This window comes from Thermobia domestica, chromosome 10, assembly GCF_964235325.1.
Source record: "Thermobia domestica chromosome 10, izTheDome1.hap1.1, whole genome shotgun sequence".
NCBI classification, from domain to species: Eukaryota; Metazoa; Arthropoda; class Insecta; order Zygentoma; family Lepismatidae; genus Thermobia; species Thermobia domestica.
In genome coordinates this window covers 31,161,941-31,177,546 of record NC_137463.1, presented here as the reverse complement: position 1 = coordinate 31,177,546, position 15,606 = coordinate 31,161,941, and the positions used below count along the sequence as shown (strand labels likewise).

Below are 15,606 nucleotides of genomic sequence, written 5' to 3'. Positions count from 1 at the left end.
AAGCAAAGAAGTCGACAAACAACACACTATAATCAGGACAACTTATTGAAATTAAAATAATAAAAATCTCTGTATTGGTTTAGTAAGTCTATTTTTGTATTACTCCATTTTTTATTACTAATACTAATTCTGAAAGAAAGAAAAAATGCATTTTATATTCAAGCAAATTAGTATTTCTTCGTTGTTCTTTATTAGATGTGAGTTTTTTTTTTTTTTTTTTTTTTTTTAAGTAGTTTTACACATGCTAATAATGTTCCCATTCCATTTGATCTAAAAAAAAAAAAAAAATACTTTCAATTGAATATAATTCGAAACGTTTTTAAGTAAGAGTTGTTATTAAAATTATTATTCTATTATACGATGATACTATTGTACTCTTTATTTCATATGTGTAGACATTTATCAGTTACATGATTTCTTGTTTCGTGTTTTGTTTGTGTTATGGAAGTAACTTGATACAAATTTAACAGATTTTAACCAATTTAATTACGTACCTGGATGATCAGAGAGGACTGAATAACTTGAAATAATATTTGTCTTGGAGTTTAGCTTGTGAGTGACCGTGATATTTCCGTTGAACTATTAATTTGAACCAGTCGGTAATTACTATGCAGGGGGAGTATGATAGTGTTAACCAGTTTTTTACATTTTGCTTCTCGAATAGTAATTTATTAAAAACTAATTTCAGTTTCCGTAGCATTGTATCAGTATTCTAAATCAATTTGACAACAATGAAGACTTGGTTTACTATTCATAAATAATGCTGTCCGGAATACTATCCTTCCCTCTACCTGTTTCTTTCTCTATACATGGTTGTGCAAAGTTAGAGAGACAACCGTACGTGCCACATGTTAAATAGTATAAAATAAGGGAAATATATTAGGATCAGTAAAACATGTATACAAAACAATGCACTAAAGGAAAAAGCACATATCGCAATACATATATATCGCAGCTCGTTAGAACCTTACTCAAAGATTATGATGAGACCGAGCTTCAAGCACGCAAAATGCAGATAGTATTCTGAATTTTATTAAAATTTCTAGTACAAATAGTCACAAGCCACATTTTTGTCAAATTTCAATTGTATCAGATACCTGACATTAATTGTTATTATTAGAGGGTTTGGCTAGTGGTGTATGGTGATAATTAAGAAGCAACTAAGTTAGCTATTACACACACACACACACACAAAAATCACTTCTATTAATCACCCATCTCCTTTAGCCTTAAGACAAACACCGTGCTCGTGGGTTTTGTCGGGGTTCTCCCGTTTCCTCCCACTTTCTTCATTCCACCATTTCACTCATCTCTCATCATCACCGTCTCCTTTAGCCTAACTGGCATAACCGTGGGACGTAAAACTTAAAGATTTCATTTCCTTTAGCCTTAAGGGCATGATTATGGAGTGTTAATCTAAAAAATTCGATTTAACTTAATTTCTGTAACTTGCTCCTGTTTTTGTGTAACCTAGAATTTTCCAAAGACGTACCTATTAAGAATAGTTATAATCATGCGTCAGTTTAATTCTTTCGGTAATTATATGAGAGTAGTATTCATTTTATACGACTTCCTGTCTTGAAACATCACCACCATACACTTGTATCTGGGCCACCTAAAATGACGTATTGTGAAGTACGCTTGTACTGGTGCTTGAAAGACTTACATCAGCATTCATGTGTGTATGTGTTCAACACATTCATACTACTATGAAATATAAAAAGAGGTGCATTTCAAACGCAACCGAAGATTTTTTAAGAGGTAAATAACCAGGAAACTAGGTTCTATATCAATGAAAAATCGAAACAGTTTGACCAAAAATGTAAGAAACCAAGTACTTTATTGTTTTTATATTAGTTGTGGGTATATATGGAAACAGATAGACGTGAGCCATGACGAGTGTTGTGCTGAAACTTTTCCGAGAGTCCTTCTGGCTTATCCGGCTAAGAATATGGTTTTTTTCACATATTTTCTTCAAAGCGCTAGTTTTGGAGAAACACTTGCGACGGATCACTAAAAGGTAACATTTCAGTAACGAAATACTTTAAAGAACAAACATACATATATTGGCCTCGGTAGAGGAAATAAAGTAAAATAGAGTGGTTAATATTTTGTGCGAGTTAGTATGTTGGATTTACCATCAGATTATGTGAATGTGGTGAAATAAGATAAACACTATACGCTAGTAAAAACGCATTTAAGACACCCATATATATATATTATTCTATTTGAACTAAATTCAGACTACTCAGAATATGTTTCTGTAGGAGGCAGAATGATCATAATGTCCCTAGTGACATGACCTAGTAGTCATATTTTAATCATCACAGGTAACAGGACGATTGTGGCAAACTTCTATTCTACAGTTGACTACGAGATAGACATATATTGGAGCTACGCGAAACCAGTTGGTCATGGCTATTGGCCACTTGCATGGGTCGTGACGTATACGTAGTTCATCGGTAGTATACACAATGGAAAGCACAAGGTTTTCACAGTACATGTGCCTCTGCGACACACCAGAAGCACCTGGTTAAAAAGACCACTCAAATAAACAGTTGTTGAAGGCAATTCTGTCGCATATTTCCCATTTATCTGCTCATCGTCGAAAAAGTTCTTTGATGGTGTCAAGAGAGACTGCAGTGATGAGACAAATGAAGGACAGTCATATTCAGCTATGAGCGTCCTTTGTATTCCAGACACAGTGACTACCATGAACGTTCGCAGACATACCGGCAAGCAGGATAATCCAGCGTGTGTTTTCACTTACTACACTAGACCCATAACTGGTACTCTTATATAGAGGCAATAAGGTGCACATCCCACTAGCATCTGGTCTTCATTTAGGAAAGTCATACAAGTGCGTCGTACATTCGTGACGTCGTCAGTTCTGTCCACCGTACTTTCCTCGATATGTATTTTGTACCCTGGCGTACTAGGTCTGAACCTAGGAACTGTCCATTACGTGTGGAACGTAATGGGACGGTACCTGATCGCCAGCCGGAACGACCACTTCCTAGCGGTCTCAGTCTATAGCGAACTTACGCTACTATACACTTGATGGACATTCAGGATTTGTAGAACCTGCCTCTACCCAAATAGCTGCTTGTGTGGCTGATCGGTATGGTTAGTCATGCTGTATAACATGCTCAGGATGTGCTATGTTAAGATTACTACCACCTATCGTCACTTTTTTTTGTATTGTATTAACTTCGGGGCAGCTTCGTGAATTCCTACTGGTGTTCTTAAATGTTTTTCCAACATCATATTATTTTTATTTAAAAATAGTCTTCATTAATATGCTTTCTCGATAAATTATCTATAGTTTTTTAGTCAGATCATTAGATATTATTTTTTAATATACGGTCCTCGTTGCTTGTGACTGTTTCTGCTACAACGATTCATTTTATCTTCACCTTGTTTAATCGGTAGTAGTTGCTTTTGTGATTGTAAGTTTTTGTTCTTTGCAAGTGTGCAGATCATTTCCTTCTAAGAATGTAGTTTTTAGATATTTGAAGTAATTCATGTGCTAAGAACGACAGTATCCAAATTTTAATGCAGCATGGGTTAATTTATCTTGTCTCTTGCAGGTTCGTAATTTATGTTATATGGTCAGTCGTCGAGAGAAGCTGTCGAGGTCTTACTTCAGAATGCGTGAGCAAACATTCCATAAGCAAGTAGCAGTATTGACAGATGACAAGTGCTCCCTAACACCTCTGGAAACCGAGGCTGTAATTCAGGCCAATCATGGACCATCTATATATGACCATCTCTACTCTCATCCAACAGCAGAAGACCATATGAAGGACTTCGATATTATTATGGCCAGAATTTCCGGTAGTGCAGTTGAAGACAAGAAGGACCTCAACGGCTTAGTGAGAAGTGCAAAGAAGTCGTTAGAAAACCCATATAAAAGAATGTATTTCAATGGTGCAAGTCGAAGAAGACATAGTTTGTACGAACATAGTTTATCTAGTGGCAGTGAAACCGATGCTAGTATTATGGGTAGGGCTGGTTCACAAACTTCAAGTGCGGTTGATAACGCGAGGCTCCAGAAGACAAAATCAATGATAAGTTTAGACAGTGAATCAACGACTGAAGACGAAAAGCCAAAACTCCCACCCCCGAGTGAAATTCGTCGCCAGCAGCGGACGCGAGGTAGAAATAGTGTTAGTGGTAGCAATAAAGTGCAAAGGAGGAACAAGAAGAGTCTTGTTGCTTCTCGGACAACATCAAAAGCGGACTCTTCGAGTGAAGAGGACGTCAAACCAACAACTAAGAATACGTGGTCACGTCCAAGTCGAACATTAAGACAAATGGAACGTGAAATGAGTGAGAAGTCCATGACGGAAAGTGATAGTGATGGATTATTACCAATTAAAGGTGGTTCTAATAAGGGTGATTCACATAAAGTAAATACAATATACTCCGACAGTGACTCTGAAGTATCTCAGAAAGGCGACATCTCAGAGGATAAAATCGAAGATAAATCCTCCAACGCGCAAAGTGATACGCAACAACACATCCTACGTACAAAAGCCGCAATGAAAGAATTCTCCACAAAAATTGAGCCTAAAGTTGAAAAACTCTCGCAGCATAAAAACTCAAAATCAGCTAAAAATCTTAAGAAAAATAAAAACAAAGCTCCCGCACAAGATGATTCGATGGATGATGATTTGGTGAAAGACAAAGAAAACGTGAAAACTTCTCGCAAGAAAGAGTACGATCCAACTGATCTCATTGTACCACAAAGGCAGGCAGCAAAGAAAGCAACAGAATGTATACGCTTTTCTCAGGGACGCACAAAAGAACAGGCTCTACTGGAACAAGAAACGCTGAAAGCATCTCTTGCCATGAATGAGGATGCAAAAGCCAAAAGACTCCAAAGACAAAAGTCGAAAGAAGGTAATAATAAAGATTCTAAATCTAACAAGGAGACTAAGTCTGGAGACATATATGATTTTGACAAAGAAGGCAGTGATATCCCAGAAATTTTGGCCTATGTTCCTCAGAGACAGGCTGCTAAAAAGGCTGCTGAGCATATTAAGAGTGGAATGGTGAAGCCGGTACCTGCGGTCACCGAAGCAGATTCAGACGCCGTGAAAATTAAGAAGGAACCGGAACCACCACCAAAACCGAAGAAAGAAGTTGATACATCTAAAGTAAAGAAGGAATCTGAGGCTCCAAAAGCGAGAAAAGATAATGAAACATCAAAGGTCAAGAAGGACGTGGAAAGCGTGAAATCAAAGAAAGAAATTGAATCTGCAAATTCTGTCAAAGCTAAAAAGGAACCTGAACCATCGAAAGGAAAGAAAGAGCCCGAAATTACAGCCAAGACCAAGAAAGTATCAAGAATCCAGGAGACTAGGAGCAAGAGAATATCGAGATCTAAGAGTACTTCTGGCTTGTTCTCGGATTCTTCTGAATCGTCGTCCACATCATCGACGTCATCATCATCGTCATCGTCGTCGTCATCGAATGAAAGCGAAGATGAAGATGAAGACGAACCAGTGAAGCCTCCACCAAAACCAGTTAAAAAGGATGGGAAACTTGAAAAATCCATGCCGGCGTCTGAAAAGAAAAATGCGTCCGATTTGCCCACCAGTACCCATCACACAAGAGAAAGCACGGAGTTGCCTGATAGGCGAAATAAAGCGGCATCACATGACAAGAAAAGTACCCTCAGACCAGAAACGGATTGGCCCTTTCTTGACAAGGCAGACCAATCCTTTCGTAGCAGTTCTGAAGGGAGTGAGTCCGAAGACGATGATGATGATGAGAGCCAAGATAAAGATGAAAATCGATTCATTGGAAAGAAAGGAAATCACAGAAGCAGAAATGATGCAGCCGTGTCGAGAAACAGAGGGATTACAAGTTTGCCAAGAAATCGGCCTAAATACGGAGACAGTGTTGAAACCAGAGAGGCTGACTCCAAATTGGCTGGCAAGAAATTCAAGAAGGCTCCCGATAAGAAGCTTAAAACTTCCGACGGGCGGCCTGAACTTGAATTTCAGCCGCCGATTGTTGAAAGAGATGAATCACGAACCAAAGAAGAACTGGGAAAGAAAAGGAGGGAGACGACATACAAGAAATCACGATCAAGCTCAGGTGATCGATTCAGAGATGTTGACAGTAGACCAAGAGATAACACTGTGTCCGAAAGTCGAAGTTCCTCAGACAGAGAAAGCCCTGTTAGAGACTGGGACAACAAAGAGGTCCGAAGTCGGCCAAGTGCTTCGCGACTCGAGGAGAAGCGAAGAGAGAGAGAACCAGATGTTGAAAAAAGGCCAAGCGGGGACAAAAAGAAAGACCATACGAAATCTGAAGGAAGAACGAGAAAATCAATTGAGGCTGAAGAAGCGAAGGAATTCGGCGCAGCACACAATGAAAAGAGCCTCTCCATGCATCGAGCCCCTGAAACAACTGAGGGCAACAAAGAGGCTAGCAAGCCCACTGAGCACAGTACATCTTCGCTCAAGAAAATTGAGGAGAAAGTAAAATCTAGTACTGAGCCTCCAGACAAGAAAGAAACTCCGAAACCAAGTGTAAAAGAAAATAATGAAAAGCCAGTTCAAAAGATTGAATCAGAAAAGAAACAGCAACTTGGCAGAGAGGTCAAGAGATTATCATCAGATGACCATGAGAAACAACAATCTGTGCATCATAAGAGACTGTCATCAGATGATCATGAGAAACAGGCTATACATCATAAGAGATTGTCGTCAGATGACCAAGAAAAACAAACTGTGCAACATCAGACTGATAAAGATTTGAGTAAGAAAGCCGAATCTGTAGTGAAGAAACCTGATCAAGGAACACCAAAGAAACCTACATGGAGACCTATCCCAGAAAAGAAACCAGATGAGCCTGTTACACCAAAAGTTGATAGAGAACAAGCTAGTAAACAGAGTGAGAAGCATTCACCACAGAAATCTTCCGAAAAGCCACTACATTCTAAAGCAGTTTCTGAACAAATTCTGAAAGAAACAAGTAACCGGAAAGAAAAAGAGCAGAAATCGGAACCAGATCATAGAGAGCCGAAGAAACCTGTAAAAGAAATGCCAATAAAAATTACTGAACGTGTAGAAGATGAGGTACTACAGCAAACAGTCTTGAAGAAAGACGTCAAAAATATTCCAAAAGAAGAAGCTGTGAAAAATGATAAGCGTTCGATAAATACAGAAAAGTCAGTATCAAAGAAACCAGAAGCAGAGAAGCCAGAATTAAAGCAAGTGGAAGCAGACAAAGTAGAATCAGAGAGAACAGTCCTAAAGAGACCTGAAACTGATAAACAGCTCCTTAAGAAGCCAGAAAAGACTATTTTGTCCACTGTGAAGGACGTAGAAGAAGCAGTGAAGCATAATGATGGTGAAACTGTTATAAAGAAAGCAGAAAAGCAACATGTCAGTCAGGAGCCGATTGTTAAACCAAGTAGCAATAAGATAGAACGAAGAGAACTTGATCTAGTGCGTAGTTCTAGTCATGAGGTGCTAAGTATCAATGAAAATAAGGTTAGTGAAGAAGGTAATAATAAACCAGTGGATAAAGAGGTAAACAGCTCTGTAATAGATGATAAGAAGAAAGTAGTGTCGAAAGGAAGAAAGAAACAATTAGAGATACCAAGTGAAGAAGAACATACTTCCAAGAAGTTAGAAGAAGAAGAGAGTGTAGTTAGTAATAAATCAATAGATCAGCCTAAATATCCTCAAGACATGGCGCCTGAAGCAAAAACTGTTGCTGAAAGCAATGCAAAACAATTGGATTTAAACGAATCGACAGAGAAAGTGGATAACAAAACTCATACTCCAGTTGTACAACCAGTGGTCGATACAACACAACCAGTAGTCGATACGAAACAACCAGAATCAAAGATTCCTTCGTCTGAGACCACTCTTCCACCTTCATCTGCTTCCTCGCCTCGGCAAACAGATTCTGCAAAATCTAACGTTCCTGCTTCTTTGCTGCCTTCAGTACCACACTTAGAGAAGTCCTACTTGGATTCCGGCCGTGATATGTTCGAAGTGCCGGATCACGAATTGGATACCAGAAAGATGTCATCACTTCCTCAGCTTCATGCTCATAAACCACAATATCAGCAACGATCACCTCACAGAGATAAAAGCATATTCGATATTTATGATATCCTTGATATTGATAGACAGGTCATGAATGATGAAGGATTTATGAGCTATGATTCTGAACCACCTCTTTCCTTCTCATTTGACAATCAAGTTTCGAGTTTATTTAAAGAAGATTCTAAAGAAGATAATGCGAGAGAAACATTGAATCTGGTAGAAAAGTTGCGAATGGATTACGCTAAAAAGTCTAATAATGTTAATGTGTGTTCTAATAATGTACCAGAGGAGTTGACGCTACAGCAAGACTTCTCAGAGAAACGCGATGCTCCGGAGGAACCCGAAGTAAGAGAAGAAGTCAAGAAGTTGGAAGAAACTGTTCACGCGGAAGTGGACAATAGCATACCTTCGCAGCCACCAAAAAGCGTTTCATCCGTTGTTGAACCTGTGACTGACAACAGTGGAATACCTCCTGGACCTTGTGGTGGGAGCACCGGTAGTGGTACAAATATGGGAGGTACAGGAGACAATTACAATTCCCGCAATACTGCCAACTATTCAAATCTTCAAATGGATGTCCCGAAAGTGTCTGTACCAGGACGAGAGAAATTGGATAAAAGTAACACAGCGCAAGCAGATGAACGCTGGGTACCACCAAGTGATTTTGTACCACTTTCACATGAAACTGACACATCGTACTTGGATCTCCATAATAGGACAAAATGGGCAGACAATGTTATGATTCCTTCTAGAAGATCATCATCGTCATCGATATCATCAGCGTCATCAGGACATTCCCATCATCAAGATGATATTCAAGAACCAAAGCGGAATGTTACTGCTCCAGACCTTCCCGTCCATGCACCGTATCCTGGTATGTCTTCATTAACTACTGCAGCTACTTTAACAACAACATGTACTACAACATCAGCAATACCTTACTCGGGAACACTTGTTGCGTCGTGTTATGCCTCGTCTGTTGTGTCTTCTCTCTTTTCAACAAGTTCCGGGATGTCGACTGAAGCTGCGAATTTAGCAGCTTTTATGCCTAGTGCATCGAGTCTGTATCCATCTACAGGGCCGCCAATGTCAGCGTGTAGTGCAAGTTTACCTCCTCAGTTACCGTTACCTCCTCAGTATCCTCCACTTACATCACCAGCTTTATTCCCTCCTTTGCAAGGTCATCACCAAACACCGTCATTATCTCAGCAGCCAACAGTACCTTTCAATGTTCCATTCTCGCAGTCATTAATCCCATCATCCATGACACCTGTGACGTCAGTGCCAAAACCAGATGATGCATGTGGTATGCCGTATCCCCCTCCGCCCCCAACGCATCTACCTTTACAAAAACCTAATTCACCTGCAGAGGAAGAAATTCCCTCGAAACCAATTCCTTCCCCTGTCTCAGCTCCTGTAACCAACTTGCCATCCGATATACAGTCTAATATGTCATATCCGAATACCTCGCTTCCTCCACCGATCTGTGAGAATGAGCCAGTCCCCATCGCTGCTCCATTCTCCCCTGTGCAACCAAACAGAAGAAGTTCTGTCGTGAAACCCACAGCAGACACTCTCGTTAATAATATGGCTGCTCATCCTCCCCATGAATCACCGCCACCTCCGTCCCCACCTCCCGCCTCACTGCCCACCGTTTCAACGCCCTTACCAATAACAATGCCAAGTGATAAAGGAACAGACGTTTCGCCTGACGACGATAGTAAGAAATCGCCACCCAAACCTACACGAACATCAGCCCGATTTGTACCAGGCAAGTTCCCAATAAAGAGAGAAGAGCCACTGACATCATCAAAATTGAAAATTAAAGAGAAACGAACTCCAAATATAACGAAAGTCCCAGTGAGTCGGTCAATGTACAACCCAAATCGGACTACAACAAGGGGCCGGGGGGCAGGGAGGGGATTTGGTCGTGGTCGTGGAAAACGACAGAGTCCTGGACGTGGCTATTCAGGTCTTGAAGGTAAAGTGAATACTGTACCTAGTGAACTTGTTGGCACTGTGTATGACTTCGACCAAGAAGATGATGTGAGGGACAGTGTAGAAAATTTGCGTGCAATGCGGGAACGACGGCGTTCAACAGATGTGCATGATTCAAGTCGACGATCATCATCGAGTACGCAAGAAGAATCACACGGGCATGTACCACCTACCTCCACGCTGTCAGAATCGGACAGTAATTTAACGTCTGGTAGTGTTAAATATTCTAATCTTCAAAATTCTAAGTTACGATACGATTCAAACTCGTTACAATCACCATCTTCTGTAGACATTCGTAGCAATACCATGACAGTGGATATTCCCGGTTATATTCTTCAGCCACCTCTTCCTGGTCCTGTAGATATGCGTACATACAGTAGTAATTCGACGTATGAATCAGGTTCTCAAGTGCCATCTTACCAAAAACAGTTATTTGGATCTCACGGAAATGGAGATTTACCAGTTACATTCTCTTCTGGTGCTCACTTAAATGATTATGATGAGGACTTAGATAGAGACCTAGTGTCTGCGTTAGTTGGCGGGGATAAAAACCCACCAGCAAACGAAACTTCGGACTCTGCTCAAACTGCAAATCAAACAGCAAGCTCAAAATCGACCAATCAGGATGTATCAGCAGACAGAAATAAATCTGAATCTGCTACACCCGTTGTGTCATCACAATCTACAACGACAACCACCTCGGATTCACTTCCTAAGACTTCACTTGCAGACTCGCGTAATCAGTTGAAAGTGAAAATCAAGGGACCTTTCTTAGATGCTAATTATACCTCAACTACTTCCCGCCCTCCAGCAGCTGACATCACAGCGTCGTCGAGTGCATCGTCAGGAACGTCCAATCTCCGACGAATGCGTAAAAAGGAATTGTTGCGACAGTATTGGAATCAAGATATGAATATGGATGAAGGAGCCTCGTTACCTTCTGGTGTATCCCAGACTGCGACGCCAACAACTACTCCTGTGAATCGTACTGTAATCACAATTCCTAAGGCTGTAGCGTCGATGACAAGTATCCCGACGAAAGAGGATTACAAAGCAGTTGTCGATGCAAATATGGAGAAGAAGCGCAAGAAAGAGAAGACTATGCCACGTGAGTTGAGACATTTAGATATATCGTTAGGAGCGAATGACGATTACCCTGACAAAATGGAGAGGAGGCGTAGTAGTGTTAGTTCAGCAAATCTTGCGCAAGGACAAGGTATAATGGACGGAACTAGACGGGGCAGGGGAAGGCCTCCGAAATCACGCAGTGCTGAAGATGAAAAGTCGCCGGCGCCTGCACCGAAATTAAAAATCAAGCTTCGAGAGCGATTTGGTGAAATAACCCAAGAACAGAAATCCAGTGAAGGTGAAAAAGAAAGCTCGTTACGGAAATCTCGCACGCGTCCACCAAAGAAGAGACTTTCTATTCAGATGCCATCAGTGGAAGAACTGAAACGGGAAAGCATGAAGTTCCGTGAAAGAATCATGGCAGACTTCGATGAGGAAGAGAAAAATGAAAGTTTAGAACACAGTGGTTCTCGTCGTAGGCGCGCTCATAGTGGTAAAAAGACTAAAGACGTTAGTGATTCAGATGATAGAACTACGAAGGGTGCTGATGCATCTGATCACCCTGTAAATACCCCCCATGTTGAAATTATAAGTAAAGAAAATGTTAGTGCACCCAAACTCATTATTCGTATTGGAAAAAGAAGTGCTAGTGCCAGTGTTACTTCTAAAAGTGGTGCTAATACTAGTGAAACTGGTGAGGCATCACAAACAAATAGTGAAACTCGAAAGAATTCAGGTAACAATAATAATAATAACAATAACAATGATAATAATAATTCAAACTCTGACGATATCAGACCTCATAGTGCACCAAGTGAAACTACTCAAGATAGTGGAGACAAATCTGTGTTCAAAGTACGGACGTCCCCCGTGGATGACAAAAGTCTTAAAGTGACTCCAATTCGGTTGAAGTTGGCAAAGTGTGATGAAGGTTATGTGATTCCGAAGAAAGAGGAAACCACGAACTCAACAGCGACAGAAGCTGATGCTCAGAAAAACATGCCTGCGGAAAAGGGCTGTGAAGTTAGATGATAACAGTGGTAATAATGCGTGTTTAAAATAGTGATCTGATTTGTTACGATGAATTTATATAAGTTTTGTCATACTTCGTGCACTATCAGTCTGTGAAGACTTGTACAAAAGTTTAAAAAAAAGCTTTTAAGTGTAGATTACAAAGTGTTTTTGACCGTATGATCAAATTCCTTTTTTAAGTTCATGTTGTTGAAAAAAAAAGTCTATAAATGATCGTGCATTGTACTATTTAAATCTTTTTAGAATTGTCCTGTATATTTGCACAGTGTATTAATAGACATAGAAATATAAGAGCAGATGAGATTTAGTGTACAAAGGTCAATTACTGTTCAAGACATGAATCATATTTTTGTACATATGTAAGTGTTGAAACGGTGTGAATATAACATATTTGTAAGTTTATATTTTTGTTTTAAATGTATGGTTTGGAAAAGTTCAGATTTGTTAAACAGTTTTAACAAAATACTTTCAGCAGAGCATAAACAAATGGCTTGGTTGTCACACTTTAATATACAGCAGCTTTCTTTCTTTTTTAAAAAAAATATATATATTTTTCTTAAAAACAGGAGTTGTGATTGAATTTTCTCTCCTCTGGTTCTTATTATTTCTTAAGTTTTCGCATTAAATTTTAAGTCAGCTGGCATTCTTCGTAGTCAATTGTCAGTGTTGACGTGTACCTGCATTATTATTTTTTTAAATATTAATCTGTACTTCAAAACTACAAAGAAAAATAACGCATAATATGTATTTGTTGTGTTCTTAGTGAAAGTTACCATATTTTAGAATGTATGAAGAAAGTATTTTCATGGCCTTGAAGAGCACATATTCGATCAGTTGGTATTTAATGTATCCTGGATTTTGTTTGTTTGTTTGTTTGTTTAAGTTTTATTTCGTAAATAAATGAACTTGTATTTGGAAAGGCTAGAAAGAAACGTATGGTTTTGAACGGTGTGCCTAATTGCTTGAAAGATAATGCCATCCATTATGAGAAAGAGAAAAGTTATTCATACCAAAGTTATAAGTAGATTGCAATAATGGATATAAATGTTATTTAATAATAATATATTATATATATATATGTAAAGAGAAACCATCAAATTATCTAAGACGAATCTTTAAAAAAAAAGTAAATTTATATATATATATATAAACTATATAGTTATAAGAAACGTTACAGAAATGAGCTAATATAATTATTTTGCAATTTTGTGGAAGTTAGGAATCATAATTTCTGTTGAAAAGTTTCTTAATTATTAAATGAATTCAAAAGAATAAACTTCTGTAAATGAAGTCAGAATGTGAATATGTTCTAAACACAATCACAAAATGATAAAGAAATAAATAAGTTAATAATAATGAATGTATCACCAGTGAACGAATCAAGCAAACCATCCATTGTTAAAACTTAAAAAGAGCATAGTATCTGAAGGTTGTTGGTTTAGATAGATGTATAGGAAAAAAAATAAACTAAAAAAAAGGTTGTATAACTGTGGTATCACAAGCCATTTGTTCAATTCTCTTTTATTTTTTTGTTTCTCATTTATATCGTTCTTTGTTTTTTAATTTATTTATCCCACGACGTTTTTGAATATTTCTGTTCCTGTGTGCACTGTGTCAGTATGTTCCCTGTTATGTCAGTCATGCTTTATATTTAAGTTTCTGTATAGGCCTGCTCATCGTTTGTTTTTATTTCTCTTCAATTATCTTGGCAACTGTATTTCTTTTTCATACTGTTTCTGTGCTTCTACACTACCTTTTTTTTGTCAGTCAATAAGAAATTTCCCCGACTACCTTTTAAAGTTTAATGTACAAAAGAAAGCAAAAATGAGGGAGAAGATTTTGTACAGAAAAGTTGTTTTAATTTACTCCTTTTTAAAGAAAAAAATGTATATAATGTACAAGTGAAGCTGGTCTTGTAAGATAAGGTGTTTAATGTGCACATAGCCACATTGTGAAATACAAATCCTTTTTTAGATGAGATGGAGCATTATTTATTTTTGAAGTTTCAGTGTGTAATTTCCTTTAATTTAAACTATACGCATGCAATGCATAAGATTGTTGTCACTAATGCTATGGTCCTAGCTTCGTAAGAATGAACGCTGGTAATTGAAGTGAGGTGAGGAACAAGTTAACTGCCAAGTTGTAGAAGCTTCTCTTTCCAGCTTCTTCCCCGTCTTTCACTTTTATTATTATTATGTTTGTCCTTCCTTGACTGTTATGCAAGAAAGAAAGAAAGAAAGAATGAAAGCATTAATAAATGAACTTTTGGTTACAAAAGTAATGTAAATTTGTTTTCGATGTAACAGCCAACAAAGTAGTTACAAATCCGAAAAATATTCTATGCATATTTGGATAGAAATAAACGTGGTTACATTATGCTCAAGCTATTATCCGTCTCCCGCCTTAACTCTATCCGAGTCCAAACTCAAAGACATCTTCTTAATAGTATATGATTGTGTGTTACCTTCTGTCGAAATAGACTTCGTTATATGCATATCAAGAACCATACTAGAAATATACCAAGAACACCTAAACTGAATTGAATGTTACGTAATTTGACTCGCACTAAAGTATAGGTGTGTTGAGGTGATGTCACTGAATGCCATGAACCTATTTCTCGAAACGACTAGTCTTGTAATACTAGTGTAAAACTTTTAATAATCGAAGTATTTTACAGTTATATGTATCATAATATCATGACAAATTAGAGGTATCAGAATTAATATTTAAAAATGACTTATACTACTATTCTAGTATTTCTACATGGGGGCACGGTGGCTCAGTGATAGAGCGTGCACCTCTGACGCGTGGGGTCCCTGAATCGATCCCAGCTGGCGTCAATTGGGCTTTGTGGTGGGCAAACACAGTGTTGGTGGGTTTTCTTGGGGTTCTCCCGTTTCCCTCCACTTTCTTCATTCTAACATTGCATTTATTTCTACCCAGCACCGTCTCCCTTAGCTTAGTAGCTGGCATAACCGTTGGACGTAAAAGTGAAAGATTTCATTCCGTTTCTACGTCACGATTTTTTACGACGTGTAAAAATCGTATTACAAGGCTAGCAGTTTTGAGACTTAGGCTGCATGCAGTTTTCTGCAGAAAACAAAAGTTCAACCTATACTCTAGTCGTGCAGAGTTGAGATTTAATCACTTTCAACGAGCAATGTTTACATGATTAATTCTTCAGTATATATATTAATAAATACCTTCAAGAAAACAAGTATAAGTAAGCTTGTCCAGCTCGACAGCAAATCCAGCCCACAAATCACAGTCAAGTTTGTAAATATACTCTATGTGGATATCTTATATTTGTTAGCTGATGATATGCCAGATCACCAGATAATGAAATTTCAATTTCTAGTGGAAAACGGGATCTGAGTTAACCGGTCTCATAAATACAAATAAAGTAGACGAAATGACTAGACAGCAATGTAAT

General features: G+C 38.4%; 1 protein-coding gene across 3 annotated transcripts in view; it reads left to right on the top strand.

The window, feature by feature from the left end:
- The window catches only part of rno (PHD finger protein rhinoceros), a 91,272-nt gene extending 77,121 nt beyond the window's left edge, over nucleotides 1-14,151 (top strand). For all 3 annotated transcript variants that reach the window (XM_081727923.1, XM_081727926.1, XM_081727925.1), the window contains one exon: nucleotides 3,591-14,151. In XM_081727923.1, coding sequence (XP_081584049.1) covers nucleotides 3,591-12,173 — 8,583 coding nt within the window. In that variant the 3' untranslated portion in view covers nucleotides 12,174-14,151. The remainder of the gene's footprint in view (nucleotides 1-3,590) is intronic.
- Nucleotides 14,152-15,606: the final 1,455 nt, after the last annotated feature.